The sequence below is a fragment of the Mus musculus genome, chromosome 19 (assembly GCF_000001635.26).
Source record: "Mus musculus strain C57BL/6J chromosome 19, GRCm38.p6 C57BL/6J".
In the NCBI taxonomy this organism is placed as follows: domain Eukaryota; kingdom Metazoa; phylum Chordata; class Mammalia; order Rodentia; family Muridae; genus Mus; species Mus musculus.
The window spans coordinates 40,152,294-40,166,587 of NC_000085.6; the positions used below are offsets into that span (position 1 = coordinate 40,152,294).

The 14,294-nt window shown below is 38.6% G+C and overlaps 1 protein-coding gene across 2 annotated transcripts in view; it reads right to left on the reverse strand.

Moving 5' to 3' along the window:
- Window positions 1–1,067: 1,067 nt before the first annotated feature.
- Cyp2c70 (cytochrome P450, family 2, subfamily c, polypeptide 70) overlaps window positions 1,068–14,294 on the reverse strand; it is a 33,926-nt gene continuing 20,699 nt past the window's right edge. For both annotated transcript variants that reach the window (XM_011247235.2, NM_145499.2), the window contains 5 exons: window positions 13,035–13,208; window positions 12,059–12,200; window positions 8,262–8,449; window positions 4,430–4,571; window positions 1,068–1,464 (listed from right to left, as the gene is read on the reverse strand). In XM_011247235.2, coding sequence (XP_011245537.1) covers window positions 1,283–1,464; window positions 4,430–4,571; window positions 8,262–8,449; window positions 12,059–12,200; window positions 13,035–13,208 — 828 coding nt within the window. In that variant the 3' untranslated portion in view covers window positions 1,068–1,282. The remainder of the gene's footprint in view (window positions 1,465–4,429; window positions 4,572–8,261; window positions 8,450–12,058; window positions 12,201–13,034; window positions 13,209–14,294) is intronic.

Sequence of the window (14,294 nt, forward strand, 5' to 3'; positions counted from 1 at the left end):
AGTTCCTCAGAAAATTGGACATAGTACTACCGGAGGATCCAGCAATACCTCTCCTGGGCATATATCCAGAAGATGTTCCAACTAGTAAGACAGAAACATGCTCCACTATGTTCATAGCAGCCTTATTTATAATAGCCAGAAGCTGGAAAGAACCCAGATGCCCCTCAACAGAGGAATGGATACAGAAAATGTGGTACATCTACACAATGGAGTACTACTCAGCTATTGAAAAGAATGAATTTATGAAATTCCTAGCCAAATGGATGGACCTGGAGGGCATCATCCTGAGTGAGGTAACACATTCACAAAGGAACTCACACAATATGTACTCACTGATAAGTGGATATTAGCCCAAAACCTAGGATACTCAAGATATAAGATACAATTTCCTAAACACATGAAACTCAAGAAAAATGAAGACTGAAGTGTGGACACTATGCCCCTCCTTAGAAGTGGGAACAAAACACCCTTGGAAGGAGTTACAGAGACAAAGTTTGGAGCTGAGATGAAAGGATGGACCATGTAGAGACTGCCTTATCCAGGGATCCACCCCATAATCAGCATCCAAACGCTGACACCATTGCATACACTAGCAAGATTTTATCGAAAGGACCCAGATGTAGCTGTCTCTTGTGAGACTATGCCGGGGCCTAGCAAACACAGAAGTGGATGCCCACAGTCAGCTAATGGATGGATCACAGGGCTCCCAATGGAGGAGCTAGAGAAAGTACCCAAGGAGCTAAAGGGATCTGCAACCCTATAGGTGGATCAACATTATGAACTAACCAGTACCCCGGAGCTCTTGACTCTAGCTGCATATGTATCAAAAGATGGCCTAGTCGGCCATCACTGGAAAGAGAGGCCCATTGGACACACAAACTTTATATGCCCCAAAACAGGGGAACGCCAGGGCCAAAAAGGGGGAGTGGGCGGGTAGGGGAGTGAGGGTGGGTGGGTATGGGGGACTTTTGGTATAGCATTGGAAATGTAAATGAGCTAAATACCTAATAAAAAATGGAAAGAAAAAAAAATAGAAATACCCTCAAATGAAAATGTGGCTAACAATCTTACACACGCTGCAACAAAACTTTATTAGTGCTGAAACAGTGAAGTTTTTTCACATATGAAAATTGGAACTGGTTTATAAAGAATTGAGAAAGTATAGAGGTAGCATCCCTGCCATTCATAAAGGACTACCAGATGCAGGTACATAGGACAGGAGGACCTTTTTGCTCACAGAAGAAGCAGGGTCTCAGCCATCCATGTGAAATACTACACAGTTTCAGACTGGAATGAAACAGAGCTCAAAGGGTGGAGGCACATGCAATAAACCAGTTTGAACTGGCTTGGTGTCGATGTCCTCTGGTTTAACCAGAGGTTTTAAAGTAAAATGCTGTAAGATGTTGGTCAGGATTAGAAACATCTCCATGCGGGCCAGACCTTCTCCAATACAAGCTCTTCTTCCTAAAAGGGACATGCAACTGATGAGTCATTGATTCTGCATAATTCTGATTCAGCATTAACATACATAGAAACTATGTTTATGTGTAAGTAATTAACCTAGACCTAGCAACCGATTGTATTTTTGCACTGTCCTGATTTCTTTCCTTTCCTTCCTTTCCTCAGGATGAATGCCTTTTCCTTTCTTCTTTCTTCTTTTAACCATTTTTGTTTTTTTTATTTTATACTTTTTATTTCCATAAACTAGTAATACACACACATACACACACAAACATACACACACACATACACACACATATATAATTTTAACCCTTCCTCTCCCCACTCCAAGTTTTTCTGTGCCCCACTGACTCACTCTTAAATTCATGACTATTTTAATTATTCTTTTTTTTGTGTGAAACGGGGTATCTTAACATAACAGTCTTGGCTGTCCTGGAACTCTCTTTGGAGACCTTGAACTCAAAGAGATCCACTTGCCTCTGCCACTGCCCCTGCCCCTGACCCCACCCCTACTCCTGCCTCCTTGAGAGCTAAGATTAAAGGCATACATGCATGGCTGATTATTCTTGTCACATATACACAAATGTATAAAAAAAGAAATTTCACTAAGTGCATTTAGCATTTCTCATGTGTATTTTTATATCTTGTTGTTAATTATTTCTTTATAAACGTGAAAATACACATATATAATAAATTTTGGTTTCACTTAATATCCCACACATACCTCCTAAATTCCTCCACACTATCATCAAACTAAGTTTTGATCTCACTTTTATGTCTACGTGGCTCTTTGTCTTGTTTTTATTCTGTGACCAACTGAGTTTATCCAGGAACACTGCCATGGGCATGGGTGTGAGGCATGGGCATTAGCATACCAGCACACACACACATACATACACACACATATACACTCACAGAGAGAGAGAGAGAGAGAGAGAGAGGGAGAGAGAGAGAGATGCATATACACTCTCTTACACACAAACACACCTATAGCAATTTATATGATACAAAAGTGCCTTTTTCTCTTATCCTCCAGGTCTCAGTAGCTTACTTCTACTGATCTGCTTTCTAAGAGATAACTCAAGTCATAAATCTGTTAAAAGAAAAATAATCTAAAATTGGACATGGGTAGGTGTAAAAACAGATGCTACAAAGTAATTGCAAGTGATTATTGGAATCTAACTTCATCTTGATCTTTCAACTTCCCAGAACCTGAGGCATCTCTATTTTCCCAACCCAAAGCAGATAGGCAGAACCAAGCTTTTTATGATGTATTCTAGTCGAGTTGATGGACAGCCACTGTTCTGTATCCCTTCAGATTCAGCTCAGGTGTCATGTGGTCTATGTAAACTTCTTAAACATGCTTAGATACAAAATTAACACAGTGTTTGTTTGCCATAGTGATGCTTCTCCTGCAAAGCAGTGTCTGTGAAGTTTAAGTTATTAGTGATTACACTTAAGTTTAAGTTATTAAAAGAATTCAATAGGAATTCTGAGGACGAAGCCTTCGTTCTTTTAATGATACATACAGAGTTAGGACAAAGCAGGCCTTCAGCACATGAGAAACCAACAGGAACCTCACATGATAGACAGTCCAAATTACAGCAAGGAAGAGGGGTTAGACAGCAGGGTGGCTTTCCACCCTTGGAGAGCTTCCCTGAGCATTTCACAGTGTGGACTTATGAAAACAAGCATTGTCAAACACACATTTCTTACTTGAAACAAATCTACTATTTCTGTCCATTTTAGTTACACTTCAGGAAAGGACCTTTGGCCCCCACTCTTCTACACCTTGCTAGCATTGGTTACCCTCCCTTTCTGCATTTGATTGTTATGCATCCTATATCCAAGAAGTAGATTTCATGGACTCCATTAGCCTAAGAGTTAGCTCCTTCAGGGGTCTGAATAAACTCAGGGGATTAGACAGTGAGAGTTTGTTTTTTCCTTTGGTTTATCACTGCCAGGCCCTGGCTCTAGATGCTTCCTATACTACTCTACAATACATGAGTTTACAGAGGAGGAAACTGTGCCTAAGCAGTAGATGGTCCAGCCCCACCAGGTTATCAGTCCACTATAGTCTTTTGCTTGTGTGAGTCTTGAGGACTTTTCCATATTCTGTCACTTCCTCTGTTCCCATGGGAACAGTCACTTCCTTAAATTCCTTAATCACACATTAGAGTGGAAAAATGTTTCTTTTCTGAGACCATTTCAAATTGGTAATTAAATGGTACTTTCTGCAAGCAATTTATCTTACAATCTGATCATTCAGCCTGGTATCCTTTAAAAACACCAGAGTTGCAAGTTCTCTCTCTCTCTCTCTCTCTCTCTCTCTCTCTCTCTCTCTCTCTCTCTCTCTCGGCTTCCCCAAGGAACTGGAACATGGCACATTTTCACAGAATAATCTTTTCCTATGCATTGATCACCTGTTTCTTTCACACACTGACTGTACTGTTGGATCTGAGCACCAAGTTGTTACATGTAAGTTGTTCCTTGGGTTTTCAGTGACTGGCTCCTCTGAGTGGAGAGGAAGTCTTAACTAGAATAGCAGAGGATGGCCTAGTTGGCCATCAATGGGAGGAGAGGTCCTTGGTCTTGCAAAGACCATATGCCAGTACAGGGGAATGCCAGGGCCAGGAAGCAGGAGTGGGTGGGTTGGGAAGCAGGGGAGGGGGAGGGTATAAGGGAGTTTCGGGATAGCATTTGAAATGTAAATGAAGAAAATATCTAATAAAAAAAAGGGGGGGAAAATAGGATTTCTTCCAGTAGGAGCTCTAGAGAAGTTCAGCCCTGAATCAGGAAGCAGAATCAGTGGGTGGAGCTTCTAATCCAATAAAAAGCAACTATCACCTTGGCAGTGCTGCCTCTGGTCTCATGGAAATGGCTATAAATGCCACCCATAGGATTCTTCATGTACAGCCCTGATCACCTCACCTGGGCCCTAACACATATGAATACAAAGCTTGCTTGCCTGCTGAGAAAGCCACAAAGTAGTCACTCTTTTTGAAGTTCCCTTTCTCATCAAGAAAGTGGCCAGGATCAAACTTCTCTGGGTTGGGAAATTCTTTGTCATCATTCAGGACAGAAGTCAGACATGCCATTACACTTGTGCCCTAAAAGAGAGAGCAAAAGTCATTTATGAAGGAGGACATGGAATCTGAAAACAATTCAGACATCTCTCCTTTGATCTCTTTGCTCTGGGATGAGCAGATTGAGACACAAAACTGAAGTCATTTGTTCCATGTCAAATGAGCACATCAATACCAGCCCTACCAGGTCTAAACCCTCTAATGCTCATTCAAGGTCTTTCTGTCCATTGACTTCACAGCCATCCTCACTAGTCTGTGGTCTGATGTCAGCAGGTTGCAGAACTAAAGTGTTCTTTTGGAGTGCATGAATTTTGATCCACATTCAGCTTGTCCTCTCACAGGGCAATGCCATTGAAATTCACCTCAACTTGGTGGAAGAGGTGGGAAAAGATAGTCAGAGCCAACAGGTTTGAGGACACCAAGAAAACAAGGCCTTGTAAATACAAGAGGACTTACATGCCATTTGAATTCACAGAGACTATGGCAGCATGCACAAGACCTTCACAGTCTAAGCCAGATGTGTTCATAGTGCCAAGAGGAAAAGTGAATGCAAACCCCAACCCTAACCCAGAAGCTATCTCAAATTAATAACCACTCATGTGGTTAAAAAAAAAATAGTGTTTTCCTACAGGATCTCACTAGGAAAATAAATGCCACTTAGGGCAAGCCTTATACCAAGCAGAAGACGGCTAACAGAAAAAAGAACTCAATGGAAACTGGGAGGGTTTCTTTTTTATTTTTTGGTGTGGTTTGGTGTGATGTGGTGTAGTGTGGTGTGGTATGGTGTGGTGTGGTGTGGTGTGGTGTGGTGTGGTGTGGTGTGGTGTGGTGTCGTGTCGTGTAGTGTGGTATGGTATGGTGTGGTATGGTATGGTATGGTGTGTTTTTTGGTTTTTTGTTGTTGCTGTTGTGGTGGTGGCTGGTTGGTTGGTTGATTGGTTGTTTTGTTTTTTGTCTCTTAATGCTTTTTCTGGGCATTTTTTTACTATTAGGTCTTTGATTTATATATTATGGTTTCTGGTTTTGTGTTTTTATGGGATTTCTATGTGCAATTTGTGCATCTCTCCATCTGTGTGTCTTTTGTGTGCTTTTTCGCTGGCACATTTTCTCCTATTTGCTTTGGTCTATTCTTCTTTCTTTGTTTTTGTTTGTACTGAGTTCTTTTTGTTTTGTTTTGTTTTTATTTTTAGTTGCCTGTTTATTATCTAATGAGAGAGAAAAAGAAAGGGTATAAAATTGTGTAGTTAGGGAGGTGGAGATATCTGAGAGGAGTTGGAGGAAGGGAAACTGAATGGAATATATTCTTTAAAAATCTATTTCAATATAAGAGAAGAAAATTAAATTCATCTCATTGACTTTGGAATGAAATGTGAGTCATTTTAAAATTCTCCTTAGCATTTTCTTCAGCAACCTTCAGTTCTATCAGGGGAGCAGCTGGAAAGAAGTTCCCATAGTCAGCATGAAAAAGGAGAAATGTGAGCCATTAGGAATGAAAAGTTATTGGTCAATGTGAAAGGGAAATATGCTTGTCTAGATTTAGAGCAATCATACAAAACTTCTAAGTACAGCTATTATGAATATACTTGAGCACTTGAAGGAGTCATTGCAAAAGAATGTACAGGAGACAAAGCATTTCTAAGTCACAGGAGTTGTCATTAATATAGCCAAATACTACAAAGTATCAAGTTATTCATAAATGGAAATAATAAAGACATAAATTCTAGAAACTAAAAAATCAGATTGAAGTTTTACTACATGAAATTGAAAGCATTAGAAGACTAAACATAAAGACATGAATGTAGAGACCTGTAAATAAGAGACAGCTGAGACACTCTATCTGCTGGTCTCAAGATCAAATACACACACATGTGCTTAGAGTAAACCTTGGGCAAAACTACAAATATTTTGTAACATGGAAGGTTCTTGGGGGGAAAAAAAAGTACAAAGTTGGTTTTTCAATTGACTTGGTATTACCCAGAGAGCAGGTTCAAGGAGGAAAGGATTAAATGACTATATCTTGGCTATATATCTTTAGTCTCCCTGCTTAAAGAACCGGTGACTTATGTAGTCTCAGTTGCACGATCTATTTTATATGTCATAATGTTTTTTAAAAATAATGTGTGACGGATGGGTCACACGGCCCCCAATGGAGGAGCTAGAGAAATTACCCAAGGAGCTAAAGGGAACTGCAACCCTATAGGTGGAACAACAATATGAACTAACCAGTACCCCAGAGCTCTTGTCTCTAGCTGCATATGTATCAAAAGATGGCCTAGTCGGCCATCACTGCAAAGAGAGGCCCATTGGACTTGCAAACTTTATATGCCCCAGTACAGGGGAACCCCAGGGCCAGAAAGGTGGAGTGGGTGGGTAGGAGATTGTGGGGGTGGGTATGGGGGACTTTTGGGATAGCATTGAAAATGTAAACGAGGAAAATACCTAATAAAAAATGTGTTTTCCACCCAAATTGAAAACCTTGCTTTGTAGATGCAGTTTATTCTGTTAGGAGCATACACAGCCACAGGGGAGTTTTAGGCTCTGCCAGTATGTTCGTACTTAATTGGATTTTATTCTAAAAAGAAAAGTCCTGATGATTTAACATACAATCTGGAATAAAATGCTTAGAATCTTAAAAAAAAAAAAAAAAAAAAGAACCAGTGACAACCTTCCCATGTAAGGTTCACAGAAGCCAAAAGGGAGAGGGGTACATCCCAGAAGCAGAATGACCAGAGTAGGAGAGCCCTAAAATTTCTGGGTGAGATCACCAACATCTCTAAAGACATAATGAACTAGGCATGTTTGGATCAAACAATAAAATGTCTAATGAATTATTCAAAACATTCCATCATACCCCAAGCCAATAAAAATTCAGACAGAAAGATGTTATGTCTTTATCACCAACAAACTTGGAACCCAACTAATGTTAATCAATATTCAATAATGTTAATAGCGTAGAGGCCAGGGAGACAGATCAATGGAGAAAGTGCTTGCCAAGCAAGTTTGAGGACTAGGCGTGTGTTTGTGGGGCTTCCTAAAACTAGCTGTGGAAAGTTTTAAATTTGTGAGTTTACTGGAACAAAGTGATTTTATTTATTAATAAAATACTAAGTGTTGGTTAAAACTAAGTAGGAAATAGCAACACAAGCCTGCAAATTCCACTGCTCAGGAAGCTGGAGCTGAAATATTATTTTGAAGTCCAAAATTAAATCAAGTCTCAAACTAAATTATGTAAACTGGTATGTACATAAAAGCAATACCAGTGTGCCAGGTATAATACCAACCTACTGAGCTTCATAAGTAAGTTCCCCCAAAGCAAGGAAGAGAAAAGACATAGTTAGAGCGTTCTTTTCTCAAGTAAGTCAAACAGAAAATATGGAGGGAGGTGGGAATACAGAATCGTGGTTAATTGATAAGAATAGTAAAGCCCACTGGATAGCAAGGTTGTAGACAGCAGATTGGATTAACAAACAGGAGTAGTATGGACATATCAGGGAACTGAAAAGTTTGTTAGAACACAATCAAATTAGAAAACCGTATCAACAAAAGTCAGGCAAAGGAGCATAGAGTGGAAGGGTCATGATGCTGATAGGAGGACTGTGATGCCTGGGGTATGACTCTGGAACCCTTGTAGAAGGTCAGGCTATCTATAATCACATTACTTAACTATTGACAGGCAAACTGACTGATGAGGAGCAAAGATGATATGCATCTCACCTTGGGAATGTGGTATCCTCTGAACTCCACATCCTGCGTTGTCTTACGAGGTGAAGGAATGGGAACAAAATCAATGTATCTCTGAATCTCATGCAACACAGCATCAGTGTACGGCATGTGGTTCCTGTCCTGCATGGTGGGTCTCCGATGTCTACCAATCACATGAGCAATTTCTTCCTGAATTTTAGCTTAAAGGGTAGAAATCATGGTTTTTATAAAATGAAAAGGAATTATCTCTTATATTATTCTTGATCATTTTCAACTGTGGTAGGAAGTAGAGAGTTAAATTCCTCTCTTTTGCAAGAGAAGAAAACCCTAATATATAGATGACAAGATTCTGTATATGAGACACTAGTGGATCCACCATAGAATGCCTGGACACTATAAACACTTTCAGCAAAGTAGTAGAATAGAAAGTTAACATATGAAATCAATGCCTTTTCCACATGCCAATAACAAGCATAATGAAAAACAAATAGCAAAATAAACACATTGAGAATAATGTCACACACACACAAAATACGATATGCAGTGAGGAAAAAAAGGACAGCCTGTTCATTAAATAGTGTTGAAAAGACTGCCTATCCATTTGAAGAAGAATGAAATTATATTCATGTCTTTCACTATATGCAGAAAAATCAGTCCAAAGTAGATCAAAGCCTTTAATCAAAGCCTGAAATTCTGATGCTTCTAGGGAAAATATCAAAGATTCCCTTCAAGAAGTAGGTGTAGGCATAAAGTTTCTGAACCAAACTATTATTACAGGGCACTGGCCTCAAGAATCAACAGGCAGAACCAAATAAAAATCAAAAGATTCTGTATAGCAAAAAAAGAAAAAAACAAAAAACAAAAACCTAACAGCAGAATCAACAGAGAATTCCCAGAATGGGATAATCTTTGCCAACTATCTTTCACACAGGGGACTAAGATTCAGAAATGACAAAGAACTGTAAAAACTAAACACACACACACACACACACACACACACACACACACAAAATCTGCCAATCTGCAAATCAACAGATGAAATGAATATAACTTTCTCATAAGAAGAAACAAAGCTGGATAAATAGTATTTGTTTAGATGTTCAACATCCCTAGTCATCAGGAAAATGCAAATTAACACTATTTAATGAGTGTTAATAAGAAGCCATCTCACCCCACTCAGATTATCTGTCCTTAAGGAATCTGACAACACACACTGCTGTGGGGAGAGGGGACCCTTATACACTGCTGATGGGAGTATAAATTAGTACAGCCATTATGAAAATTATTATGGAGGTTCATCAATAGTTTCAAAACAGATCTATCACACAACCCTTCCATACTACTCCTGGACATGCCTCCAAGAACCTCCATATGCTATGATAGACAGATTTACATATCTTTGTTTATTGATCGCAAAGATATGAAGCCAGCCTAGATGTCCATCAACAGATGAATGAGTGATGAAAATGTAGTACACATAAAGAATGGAAGGATTTTCAGCAGTGAAGAAAAGTTACAACATAAAATTGATCACTAAAAGCAATAAATAAGAAAACCATGATAGTGAGATGAGCCAAACTCGGAAAGGAAAAATTTCGTGTTCTTCCTCCTCGGTGAATCATAACCTACTATGTATATGTAGATGAATGTGAACAATTATAAGTGTGGAGACCAAGGAAGGGTAAAATTTAATAATAAGGAGAGATAGAATATAGGTAAAAAGAATACATGGGCATAAAGGAAGAAAAAAGGCTTGGGTAAGGCTACAGGAGTGGGAAGTGTAGGGACAAAGGACTTAATAAATAGGACACAAGTCATTCATGAAATAAAGGCACCAATTGATAAGGTCATCATGAAATTAAAAGGTCTCTTTAGAGCAAAGAACACTGTAAATAAAGTGAAGAGGTAGCCAACTCTATTCAACCAGACAGGAGAAAGTCATTTTCAGCTGCAAACCTGATGCAGGACTGATATCTAGAATTTACAATGAACACAAAACTCTAAATACAAAGCAAATAATCCAATCTAAACGTGGGCTATATTTCTGAACAAAGGTCTTTAAAAATGAAGCATAAGTAGCTGGTAACGATTTTTTTTTAAGTATTCAACATCATTAACCATCAAGAGAACACAAATTAAAACTACTTTGAGAATACATTTCATTCCAGTGAGAATGGCTACAATCGAGAAATCTAATATCAGATGCAGCTGAGGGTACGATCAAACCCTAACCATTATTTGTTGGTGGTGAGAGTGCAAACTGCCCCAGTCATTGTGGAAATCAGTGTAGATATTTCTCAAAAGACCAAGGAATAGGATTACTAATGATAAAAATATAACCACTCTTTGGTATTTTTCCCAAAACACTCTGTATCATATTACAGAGATACTTGTTCATACATGTTTATTGCTGCTCTATTTGCAATAGCTAGTCAGTATAGAGATCTCTTGAAAAATAGAATTATTAATGACCCAGATATAAAAACCCAAATACAAAGAAAATGTTTACCATGTTCGAGGTTAGTTCTTTACTTTGAGGCAAATGAAAACACATGCACACCCATTCAAGAGTGATAAAAACCTGCCATTCTATGTAAATGAATCTCCATGAACAGCAGGTGTTATGACTTAGGGAACACAGGAGTTTTCTTTAAAAACACTCCAGGGTATTTTCCCTACAGATTCTATTTCTTGTTGCAGAAATATTTCCTCACACAAGTTCATGGCTGTTCTATTCACAATGGCTAGGAAATGCAATCCATCGATGTGTTCACTTATTGATGAGTGGATAATTAAGATGCTATACATATACACAGTGGTACGTTATTGTGGACAAAAATAAAATTATAAAATTTCAAGTAAAAAGACAGAGTAAGAATACATATTGAATGAGACAATCCAGGCCCCAAAAAAGACAAATGATGCATACTCTCTCATAACTTAAATTTGATTAGGTTCCAATCAGTCTTAGTAGGAGAGCATTCATGTCTGGTACTTCAAGGCTGGGCAAAGGTTTAAGAATGTTACAGGCCCTCAAGGGGAAGCTATTGCCGTTGATTTGCAAAATGTGTCTTCTAAAGTTTTATGTTGATATCCATAGATTGATGCCACTCCATATTTTAGTCAGAGAAAGTTCTTGCTGCAGCTGGTAGAGCTTATTGCAGAGACTAGACCATGAGGATAAAATAAGTGGCTTTAAATGCTTTTAAATGCTCAGCCATAAATGGCACATCTATATCATCCCCTCCAAAACTATTGGTTTATTGAGGGAGGGAAAAAGCAGACATGAAAGTACCAAAGGGAACAGTTGGGAAGGGGAAGGAAATTACTGGGAGGAAGAAGGAGGGAGAGAAAGGAACGGGGGAATAGTCAAATTAGTTATACATATAAGGAAATGTTGTAATGAAGCAGCTCAATGCCTATAATTAATACATGACAACAAACGTTTAAATAATAAATAATTCTGAAAAAACAAGTATTTATTAACATGTAGAAAAAAATATGTGAGAAGGGTGCTAGTTCTGTTCAGACCCTAAGAAAACTGTTCTGTGTTGGTCCCAACACAAATCAATGATTCCACATCATACCAGGGAGAATAATGGCCACTGCTCTTCCATTCCCTGCTGTATCTTAGTTATTATACTTGTTCTTTTCTGTGATCTAGTTTGAACTGAATCCATCCAATGGTAGGTAAGCACATTATTCATGCAGTTGTTGCTAGTACAATGTCTATTCAAGGAAAGAGTAGAATGGTTTCTAGTGCTGTCTGCCCATTTCTACTGGACATTCCTCTGCCCATCTGATCATACCTGTGACTTCTGGGTACTTCAGCAGGAGCAAAAGCCCATATTTCACTGTGGAACTCGTTGTCTCTGTTCCGGCTCCAAAAAGATCACCTATGCTGACAACCAGGTTATCCATAGTAAATTCAGATTTTTGATTGTGTTTTTCCTAATAGTTATAAATGAGAGGGATTAGTTTTGTTTGTTTGTACATTTGGTTGGTTTAAACACTTACAGGTAATAAAAAATAATACAATATGATGTAAGCATTCTGTAGAAAAGCTAGACATTAGAGTGTTCTAGCTTAGGCTTCCTTCACACAGTTTTAACAAAATCAAAGGGACAAAACTCGAAGGTTTTTCTTGTTACTCACTTCTCACCCACTAAGGATATTAATTCCTATGTCATTTTTTTCAAGTGTAACGTATATCAAGGCACTTAGAAACACCATCAGTTCTAGCACCTATTGACTGTTCACTATGCTTAAAGTCTTCAGGACTACACACATGCAAACTCTATCACAGTTTTTAATCTCTTCATTCCACACATCCATCACCATAATTCAAATTAATGTCACTTTTTCAAAGTTAGCTCACTTAATGACCACAATTACCACCCTCTAGCTTATTCTCCTTTTGATCTAAATTGGAGTTTCCTCAAGGCCTAGCTCAACTGCAAAGAGTTCCCAGGGTCTCTTTAAAGAAAACTTCTATGTTCCCTAAGTCATAACACCTGCTGTTCATGGAGATTCATTTACACAGAATGGCAGGTTCTCATCACTCTTGAATGGGTGTGTTTTCATTTTCCTCAAAGTAAAGAACTAACCTAGAACATGATAAACATAAATTTTCTAATTCTAAATAAACTGAGAATCTTAACGATCCCTGAATATTCTATATAATTCTATATAAACATTAGTTGGAACATCCCACTTTCACCAGGACAACATAAGCTAAGTCAGAACACCCACAAATGTGAAGTAGCAAATCAAGATCACTTGTACCTTTTCCATTTTAATCAAGAAGTAGTCAATAAAGTCCTGAGGGTTACTGAGGTCCAGAGATTTTTGATGCCTGTTTATTTCCTCCAAGATGAACTTTTTCTGTTGAGTCACATCTTTTAAGAATCTGTTATGGATTCCAGGGAGATAGTATAAAATAGGGTAGGCACTGCACAGCTAGAAGAGAAACAAATGCATTCATAGAATCAGCAAACCTTCCAGGCCATAGCCAGCTGTCCAACACTTCATAACGGTGAGTTCCACATGCCTCCCTGTGCTCCTACATGCCTGGCATTTGGAGAAACAGGCACAGCATGGGTCAAATGGTCAGATCTACCATGTGCACAGCCTATGCAGCAACTCCAAATCATATTTGCATTCCTGACAACAGATTTTTCCAGAGTAATGTGTGGGCTAATGCTACCTTCCCCTCTGTCCTGTTGAGAACACTGAGATGCAGAATGACAAGTCAAAAATTCTGAGACAGCAAACTAGTGATAGCAGAGATAGAAGCAGCCTGCATCCCAGTTTACCCTGTGCATATTTCACCAGTCACCTGAAAAAATGGCAACACCAATAGACATGCTAAAGTCAAAGTAGAAATCTCATGAGGTGCCACCCCTATATGAGTAAAGAGTGCAGAAAAAGGGAGTATAAGTCTGCTTGGGGGATATCTCCTAATTGGTTACCTACTATAAAGTTATCAGCCCTTAAATATATACATAAAGGCAGCACTTAACAAACTAGGCAAGTTTTACTAATACATTGATGTGTATCTTTGTATATGTGTAACAAAATTTAAAGAAAAAACTTTAATTTGAATGACAGCAAGGGAGGATCAATTACATGGGAGGAGCTGGATGGCAAAAAGGGAAAGAAAAATTATGTGATTATAATCTCAAATGTGGGGCTGGTGAGATGGCTCAGCAAGAAAGGGCACTGACTGCTCTTCCAAAGGTCCTGAATTCAAATCCCAGCAACCACATGGTGGCTCACAACCACCCATAATGAGATCTGACACCCTCTGCTGGTGTGTCTGAAGTCAGCTACAGTGAACTTATGTATAATACTAAATAAATGTTTTAAAAAAACATGGAAGTCATTTAAAAAATATAATCTCAAATGTGTGTGTGTGTATGTGTGTGTGTGTGTGTGTGTGTGTGTGTATGTATGGGGACATTCTATACTCAAGTGCCATCTTACTATGAAATATTACTTTACCCTTTTAATGAAATAAAACAAGCCAGCGCTACTTTAGATAAT